Consider the following 9,176-nt stretch of genomic DNA (forward strand, 5'->3'; position numbering starts at 1 on the left):
GCATAAAGGGGTGGTAAGGAGCAGATTTCTGTACATTTTATCCAGGTACAGGATACTTAATGAAAGTATTGTTATACTTTGACATAAGCCTTGCTACTAGGTGTAATATTGCTTGCCTTTACCTCCCTTTTTGTTGCTTGCTTTCTCCTCAGCAGCTGTGTAATTCTTCCGTTTTTCTGTGTGAGACTGCCGTTTCAAACCTAGCAGGTGGGGCTTTGCTCCGGAATGATGCTTTTCTGCTAATAGGGATGTGGCCAAGTGGTGCTGACTTGGGGTGTTTGTCTTGTGGTTCTGAGCCAGATATCATTTTTTAACGTGTGAAATGTGGAAAGATTGTTTAGATTGGAGCTGCCAGGATGTCTGAGGGCTTGCAGCCGACTGGGGGGCTTTTTTGGTTTGGTTTTTTTTTGGTAGTTTGAGATCTTGTTGCTAGGGCATTGTTGAGTCATTTTACTGATATAGCTGGATCAGTTTATATCCTTCTTGTGCTGTGAAATTGAATTCCTTCTGTCATTTTTCTTCACATTTTGTTTCCTGGGCAACAACCTGACTTCTGAAGCCAGTGCTCTTCTGTTCTTAATCGCTACAGTGTTACTAAAATGGTCAATAAATGAATAAATATTGATCCTGAAGTACTGCCATTAAGTTTTAAAGCTGATCCCAAATTAATTAATAGGAATACAAACCTCTGAGTTACTGCTTCAGACCGCAGCTATCCCTACAGCAATTTTAACCTTTCAAAAGCAAGCATATTGCTATTACAAGGTGTGCTAGACCTTTTTTGGGTATTTTGAATGTTGTCCTGAAATGCTAAATCGTTATTTTGGAAAAAATAATTTCTCTGAGAATAGATGATTTTATATCTATCATGGACGGAATGACTAGCATGTTTAGAACAACACAAACTGATGCTGTCGTGTTCACATCCATGCCTATCAGTTTTATTTCGACTGCACTGTTGCCAAGCAACAAGTGCACGACTCCCACATTTGCCTGCCTACTCGCTGCTCCATTATCAACTCATTTGTATTCCAGAAAAATACAAGGAAACCTAAATTTCAGTCTACTTTATTGAAAGCAGTCTGACTAAGAAGCCCTCTTGCTTGCACCTACCACAGGCAAAGTTTGAGGAGAGAGCATAGCCCTAGGACTTGGGAGTGCCGTCTTACTTTCATACCCATCTGCAATTTTTTTGTATCTTAGCTTCCCAATCCTGTATGTGTATTTGGAAAACCCCACAACCCCATTTCCACTTTCAGGCTTTTATCAGCATGCTTAAGACTTTGAAATCTGGGTAGCAAGTCATTCAGTATGGGGACTTGCAATTTGCCCTAAACAACTTCTGGAAAACAGTAGTTTTTTAATAGAGTTGCTGTTCACTGAATAGTCTCATTATGGGTGAAACCTTCTCAGAGCATTTAAAGTTGATTCCATGTAGGATTTTTGCATGCAGTAGAATCTGGCATCCTGTATTGAATTGTTCAGCAAAGACACGTGTAGTATTTCATGTAATTTCCTCAACTCAAGGCAGTTTAGTCATAGCACCTCATTTTGTGATCCCTGTCCTACCTTGCAAGCTAAGCTGCTTTAAACTGTGTGGGATGAAACCCTATGAATGAGATAGTTCTAGGAAATACCTGGTTCTGAACATAAGTAGGTTGATACTGTTTTATAGTCAGTCAGTACTTAGCAAATACATCAACTGTCCAAAGAGAGTGGCAGGCAGTGACTTTTTTTTTAATACTGGTCCTAGTTAGTGGAATTTATCAGTTCACATCAGATTATTTAACCTGGGGAAAATATATAGAACTTGTACAGGTGAGCAGCTCTTTCAGACTGCTGGAAGCCACTTTATATAATGAGGCACTTCTGCTGGCCATTGAAGGTACCATACACATATTGCTTATAGTCTAGGTTGTCTAAACTTTGACTTGGGTAACTAGTTCTTGTCCACCTAAAATGTGTGTGAAATGCTAGTCTTTGGCTTGTTTTTGTTTGGGTTTTTTTTTTTAATGTTTTCTGTCCTATTAAACATGGAGAGTCTTTTTTTGAGAGGGAGAAAGAGCTACCTTCTAGAGGATAGAGATATGCCTTAGGTGTTTGCAAGTTCTAAAGGGTAGGAGGGGGGAGGGTAGACCCTATGTTGCTATTATCTCATCAGCTTATTAATAAACAATATTAGGGATACATCAGTATCAAAATAATATAATTCGATTTAACCATAATTTTCTCCCATAAGACATGAAGATTGAGCCAAATGTCTGCTTGAAATGGGTTTGTATAGTAAAATATTATCTATTCAGTGATATTACTATGCTTATTTGAAAAGAAGCACTGTCACTAATTCAGTTCAATACAAACGTAACTTTATTTTTACTTAAATGCCAATGAAATAACTGTACAAATTCATTGTGTAACATTTACTGTTAGAAATTAAAACACATTTCTGGTTATAGAAATACTGTTCACAATTGGAAAGTTGTGATTTCTCTGATACCAGTGGTTGTAAATGGTCTACAGCCCTCAGTGACACCTAGGAGAAATAGGTAGAGGACTCCAGTCTCAGTAGTGGTGTTTTCTGTAGCACCTTCATGCTACAATAACTAGAAATTAAATGGCCTGAAATGAATGGAAAACATTGTATAAAGATTTGTAGTATTAAGTGAATAATACTTTTTCCATGAACTTGTTCTTCAGTTTTCATTTCATGCTGTTTGCAAAATTTCGTCTGTAGTATATCAAGTACCTTTGCCACATAATTTAAATTGTTTTCCTAGAGTGGACAGAACCATGCGTGCAACTATTTCTACTCACTGATGGTGCAGATGTCAAGGAGAATAGCATTCATACTCATCCTTACAAAGCAAGGATTTGGGCATGTTCAATGCTATGGACTGATTTAATTTTTTTTTTAAGTCACAAGATTCAAGGATTGTTTCAATGACAGCTTGACAACTAATTGCTTAATTGATTTGTTACATAACTTGCATTAGAAATTGGCTGATATTTCATTTTACGGATCAGAAAGTAGTGGTTTGATATTCTTTTAAGCATAATATATTAACATTTCAGATTTTTGGATGTCACTTGAAATAAAGTTAAGGAGTTTCATTTCATTAATTTGTGTAGATAACTTGTTGGAGAGTGTCATGGCATTGAACATCTTGTGTTTTCCTCTACTTTTATCTTTTTTTTTTTTTTTTTTTTTAAATACGGAGAGTGAGAAATAACTTGCCTGCAGTCTTTAAGTCAAGACATAGCAAAAAGAGGTATCAGCCCCTACCACTTTTCCCATGCTGAACTTGGACCATGTTGCCTTCTCAGTTTATACCCTCTTAGTAGACATCATGGCATTGTCGTATTTAATTCCTAAATTCAAAACTGTTGTTCTTCATATTTAAAATATCCTAATACATACGAAGCAAACATAGATATACATGCTAGCAATTTTTCTCAGGAATAACTTCTGATTAGTGAAACAGCTAGGTTTAGTTCCTTTATTTTTTCCCTTCCTTTTGCATGTCGTCATAACTTACAAAGAATCTGTGCTGCTATATTACAGGAATTGCTCTCTGGCAAGTCAAGCAAGACAGTGCAGATATGATACAGGCCTTCTGTTTTTTTCCAGTTGTTTAATGACAAAATCATACATAAAATCAGTACTTAAAATTCTGATGTTTTATTCTGTGCAAGTAAAATTAAAAATTTAAATACAAAATAAGCACATTTTTAAAAACAAAATCATAGGTTAGTTTTACTCAATTAAGACATACTAAAATAATTAGCAGCTTAGTATCAAGACATTAGTGTGCGCTTCTTTAATTAAGAACTGTTATTTTCTTTAGGTCAGAGTCAGAACTTTGGATTTCTTGTGTTCTGATTCATTATTTGACCTGGATGTCTTAACTCCAGCTATGTATCACAGGAATAAACTCAGTAATTTTCACAAGATACAAGCCCTTAGCCGATAAACGTTGCCACTGCATTAAGCATTACAACATAAAACAAATATATCTCACAGATACTTGCTTTGGAGGGCACGTGAGTATTCAAAATATCTGTAGTGGATTCCTCTTTCCTTAAGGTAGCAGTTGTGTTTTGAGGCATTTTGGAGTAGTTTGTTGGCATTCCACTGGTGATACTTAAAGTCATAGGAGTAGTGGATGATCCTGTTGAATGAGTCAGGCTTGAGTTCACCTCCGTTGAATCTTTGATGTAGATTGTGTGTGTGGCTGCTGCTTCTTGAGAACTAACCTTCCTAGTTGTCAGATCTTCTGGATAGAGGAGTAGTGGTCGGTCTGTGCTCGTAAACAGAACAGTTTGGCTTAAGGTTGCCAAGGTAGAAACTTCCTTAGTTTTAAATTGTTTATGCATTTTTGTCATTTTGGTTGGTTCAGTTGCCACTGGAGTAGCAGCTTTGTCTGCTGCCTTCATTCCCTTAATCATGAGGCTAGAGTCTATAACTGTGGGAGCCGCTGAAGTTGGTGTGGCATTCATCCAAAGCACAGACTGATTAGCACAGGGAGCCCCTATAACACTGGCAGCTGTTCCCTGCACCCATTTGAGCAAATACGGGATATTCTGTTTGTCACTGCAGGACCATGGATTTTTATATAGTGTTACTACTTGCAGCTGAAAGAGTTGGTCAAAAGCTTTGTCAGGAATGTATGTGAACTTGTTGTTGTGCAGGTAGAGGCTTGTAAGGTGTTGTAGTCTCACCAGTGTTCCTGGAAGTATTTGGGACAAGAAGTTATTGGATAGATCCACCGTCTCTATGTTGTACGGCATATTGGTTGGAACTGTCCAAAGTTTGTTGCTGCTGAGATTGAGAAACTTGAGACTGCTCAGTGTGTTGTTGATCAGAACAGCTCTTTCCACCATATTCCTGGAAACATCGAGTACTTTAAGATTCCACTGGTAAGCTGTATCAAGTTTCTGAAGAACTTTAATGTTGTTGTTTATGGCATATAATTCCCATAAGGACTTGGGCAGATGAGCAGGAACATTCTTGAGCCAATTATTTGAAATATCAAGGGTCCTCAAATTGGTGAATCTCGTTAGCTGATGATCGAGATCTACGAACTGGTTAAAGGACAGATTTAAATATGTAATGTTGTCTTGAAGTCCATGTGGCAGTATAGTTAAGTTTCTGCCTGAACAGTCCACATTCCTGTCATTTCCTGAGCATGTACAGTTAGAAGGACAGATACCCAAACCAGTGGGTATGAAAAACAGAAGGACCAGCAGACAGGTAGATGTATTCAATATCTGGTATTCCATTGTTGCCTGGAAATAAATATACCAAAATGACACCCTTTAAATCCATGCAATATATTTTATTTCTTTATAAGGGTTGTCTTTGCAATGACCACTTGCAGAAGAAATTAAGTAAAAATATCAATAAACCCCTTTGTGGCATGGTCCTTTTTAGAATTGTTCAAGAGAGACTTTACAAAGCATCCCTTCATAGACTGTCATGTTGTCTGGCAGAATGAGACTTGTTTTTTCATCTCCCTTTCCCCCTCAAGCTCAAATGAGGGCTTTCTTCCGAAAATGCAAGTCTCTTCCAACTGTTATACAATGTCTGCTTCTTGTTTTTAGTGATTTCAAGCCTATATTATGTTTGGAATAATGTGTTCTTTTATACAGGATGAAAAAATGGCTGTCAACTGGATCTGCTTTACAAATCTCTGCAGCAATGTAGCAGTCCCCCCCATACATGCATGCTATTTGCTTAAACAGAATTGGTTAAAATACATCTTAAATTGTTAGGAATTTAGTTTGAAACCCAAATTCCATGTTCATGCTAACATGCATATTATTATTTTTCCTTATTATAGGGTTAATTACATTCGCAAAGCTGGTAACACATGTTTGAAAACTGAATTGATGTTAGTAAGAAATCTCTGACACTGCAGCAAATTTCTGGTGCAAGCATCTGTCATCAACTAATAATTTCGTTCTTATTTCTGTCTCTAATTTTGTAGTAGGTTTTTGTGATTAAAAACAAAAAACACAAACTTACCGTAATCGCTTCTGCAATATCAGCACATCATTTCTGTGAAAGATACAAGCTTAGAGGTCGTCTTGTTCTAGAGAGTAGTTGCTGTCTGTGGATTGTGCTTGCCTCTTCAGCTGCATCGTATTGCTGCTAGCTGGGGCTCTGCAACCACCTGATCTGCACTACATTGGAGGACTGCAGAGCTGTCGTTGGTGCTGACTCAAATTTATTGCAAAGCGAGCATATTCAATAAAATAGTTGGGTTTTATAATTTGAATCAGTTAACTTCTCTAAATCTATGTTTTGTGCTATGTTAATGCATCAAAACATAACATCTAAGATTGCCTATATAAACAGTACTGAATGAAATTTCTGTAGGCTATTTTAGTTTAAGCTATGATTCCATTTAAATGTTCCTATTTAAAAAGTCATGTTAAGTTTGTGTTTTCTTACCTTCTATTAACCTCTCCTCCTGTAATAAAGGTTAATGTTAATTTAGACTTCCTATCTTAAGCTTTTTTAAGCTACACTGCCAGAACATCTTTTCATAACTTTAAAACGTTCGGTTTTCTACTCCTTAGATCAGGCTATCACTGTATTGTCAGGTATAATGTAGTTCAGCTTGTAGGATTTTACAGGTTTCTACAGGAAATCTTTATCTGAATTTCTTCAAACAATATGGTAAGAGTAGACATAGTTTATAATGCTGTTAATTTTAACATGGTGTAATGCAACAAGCCTTAAAAAAAAAAAATCTTTGCATAATTGGAATGCTATTCTTTAGGCATACACAATCATACAGCTTACATAAATGGTAAGAAAAAATTGTAAATATCTTTTCCTATGTCCATTTTATGCACAGCAGCCTAGAATTGCATTTGCATGACTTATAACTTTAATTTTTAGTGGTAATTTAAAGATTTTGAAGTTTATTGTTAGAATATCTGCAAACATGTGCTCTGTGCAATATCCACAAATATATTCCCTCCCCAAGCAAACTCAAAATTACAAACTCTTTGCCATTTTGCAGAGATGTCATGAAAAGCTAGCTTCAGCATCTAGCAGCTTCTTTCTATAAATCCAAACATTCAATACTGGTTCAAAAAAAAAGAAAATTAATTTGCCTCTGAGACCACCCTCCTCTCTACCACCAAAAAATTAGCTTATCAAAATGCATGGCTCTAGACAGGACGGTGAGCTTCGCTTGTACTCAGGGCCCAGAAAGGAACATGTAAAACACTTAGACACCTTGAGTTAAAAGGAATCTGGCATCCATGCAACATTAAATTAATTTTTAAAGTTTATATTAATAATATTGAGTGCATTCTGAAAATACTGCTTCAGAGGAAGAAAGTAGTGAATGCGCACAACTAATTCTGCTAATCATTTGCCTGGGTGTTCTGCAAACTGTTTCTATTTTATCCATAAAAACCCAAAGTATCTAGGTAAAAGAAAGCCCTTTTGTACTAGTTCTTCAAGTGTTTGGAGCCGTTTCAGCTTTTTAGTGACCACTGTATTAACTGTTTGCTCATGCTGTTCTCTGCTTTACCAAACAATAGTGTGAAGTGACTGGAGGTTTTACACCGGTAAACTTTTTGGCAATATTTGGTCTAAAGGAAATTGAGTGCTGTTAGTAAAGAACAACTGATGGCTGTTAGGGGGATTTGTTTCAGATACCTGTAGTCCATTGTTACCAAGTTGTGACCCAGTCATATGCAGAAAATGGGCCTTTGTATGAAAGACGGTATGTATGCATGTCGAGGCTTTTAGACTTTGTTTTGAATTCGAAGCTTTGTATCTAAGCAAATACTTGATTGTGCTTTAAGTGACCAAAACATCTTTGAATTAGAAAGCTTTATTAAAATTAACTTGAATTCATTGCATTTGCTTATACAGCCTAGTAGAACAATTTTTAGAAGCTCTGAGTCCCTATAAAGCTGTACTGTTTCTTGAAAGCTCCATGTCTATGTGTACATTACATATACGTATATCCTGACACACAAAGGTATGCATACTCTGTTTTCTGTAGTCTCCAAAATCTGTAATCAGTAGTTATAGAAAAATAGTGGGTGCAATCCATATTGTATTTTGAAATTATTTGCTTCAGGCAGAAGCAGGTTGTTCCCTTTTGTGAAAGCTGAAGTTAAGAAACATGGGGGAAATGCTGTGGTCTCACTGTTCTTGCCTGCGTCAACTTCTCCTTTTTTTAGTTATTTGAAGGATACTTCATTTAAGAAAAATGTGAAGTATGCTGGAAATCAATTTTGGCAGTCTACAAAGGGTGTTCTGGCTGTGGCAGTTGGGGCAGTGCTTCGTGAATCTCCTGAATAAGTAACTCGGGTGGTGGGGGCAATTGTTCCTCTGTTTCTGAGTGAAATTCCTGGTACTTGCTGAGATGTGGACTGTGACCCTCAGTTGGTTCCCTGAGCCATTCAGGTGGAGGTGGCAGATCTGGGGATTCAGGTAAAGCCGCTGAGTGAGGACAGGAGTCGCGTGCACAGCTTGCTGCTTCTGAGGTTGCAGCTGGAGATGCATCTGTGTTGGAAACTGAAATACTGGCTACAGAGCAGTCTTCTACTGGTGGATGCAGTTGGCTGTTTGCATTACTGGTAGTGCAGTGGGATGGTTTTTCTGATGCAATGGGATCATTCTCTAAGTTTGTGTCTTGTTTCAATTTCCAAGGCAACATAAATAAAACTGATGAACGTTTGGTAGCCTGGTCAGAGTCCATAAAGACATCTGGTGTGTCTCCATCTGCAAATGGAGAACGACCTGCCCAATTTGAATCAACTAGAACTGGCCTCTTGCAGCATTTCCACAGAAGGATTATAATAATAGCCATTATCATACTAATCAAAATGATGCCAATTATCAGTGCTGCTATCCAGCTTCCATCGCTAGCTTCTGCATATGCTTTGGGGAACTGAGGTGGTGTCGTAACAGTCAGTGCTTTTCCAGATTTGTGTAGACTGGGTCCAGTTGCTTGCAATAGATATAGAGGAGGTTTGTCTTCTGTTGGACTCCTGATACTGGTGTATGCATTTCTTTTATTCATGGAAACATTTTGAGGTATTGCTGTAGAAAGTAATTTCCAGATTTCTCCATAGAAGAGAAACAGTATTACTTGATTGCTGGCCATTTTCCTGCAGCCTCTTTAAGTATGTCCTCTCCTATA

At 37.3% G+C, this 9,176-nt stretch overlaps 3 protein-coding genes across 3 annotated transcripts in view; 1 reads left to right on the plus strand and 2 right to left on the minus strand.

Moving 5' to 3' along the window:
* NF1 (neurofibromin 1) overlaps positions 1 to 9,176 on the plus strand; it is a gene marked incomplete at both ends in the record, with an annotated part of 82,066 nt that overhangs the window by 46,356 nt on the left and 26,534 nt on the right. The gene's annotated exons all lie outside the window — the stretch shown is intronic.
* Positions 3,961 to 6,103, minus strand: OMG (oligodendrocyte myelin glycoprotein). Its single transcript, XM_009574372.1, has 2 exons — positions 6,026 to 6,103; positions 3,961 to 5,286 (listed from the first exon to the last, which is right to left on the minus strand). Exon 2 carries the CDS (start codon positions 5,278 to 5,280, stop codon positions 3,961 to 3,963), a length of 1,320 nt encoding a protein of 439 aa, XP_009572667.1. The 5' UTR covers positions 5,281 to 5,286; positions 6,026 to 6,103.
* EVI2B (ecotropic viral integration site 2B) lies at positions 8,274 to 9,140 on the minus strand. Its single transcript, XM_009574373.1, has one exon. The coding sequence runs from the start codon at positions 9,138 to 9,140 to the stop codon at positions 8,274 to 8,276; it is 867 nt and encodes a 288-aa protein (XP_009572668.1).

This window comes from Fulmarus glacialis, unplaced genomic scaffold (assembly GCF_000690835.1).
Source record: "Fulmarus glacialis isolate BGI_N327 unplaced genomic scaffold, ASM69083v1 scaffold20473, whole genome shotgun sequence".
Classification (NCBI taxonomy): domain Eukaryota; kingdom Metazoa; phylum Chordata; class Aves; order Procellariiformes; family Procellariidae; genus Fulmarus; species Fulmarus glacialis.

Excerpts from the sequence above, each read along its gene's own strand:
- EVI2B (XM_009574373.1), bottom strand. The coding sequence starts at position 9,140 with ATGGCCAGCAATCAAGTAATACTGTTTCTCTTCTATGGAGAAATCTGG.
- OMG (XM_009574372.1), bottom strand. The coding sequence starts at position 5,280 with ATGGAATACCAGATATTGAATACATCTACCTGTCTGCTGGTCCTTCTG.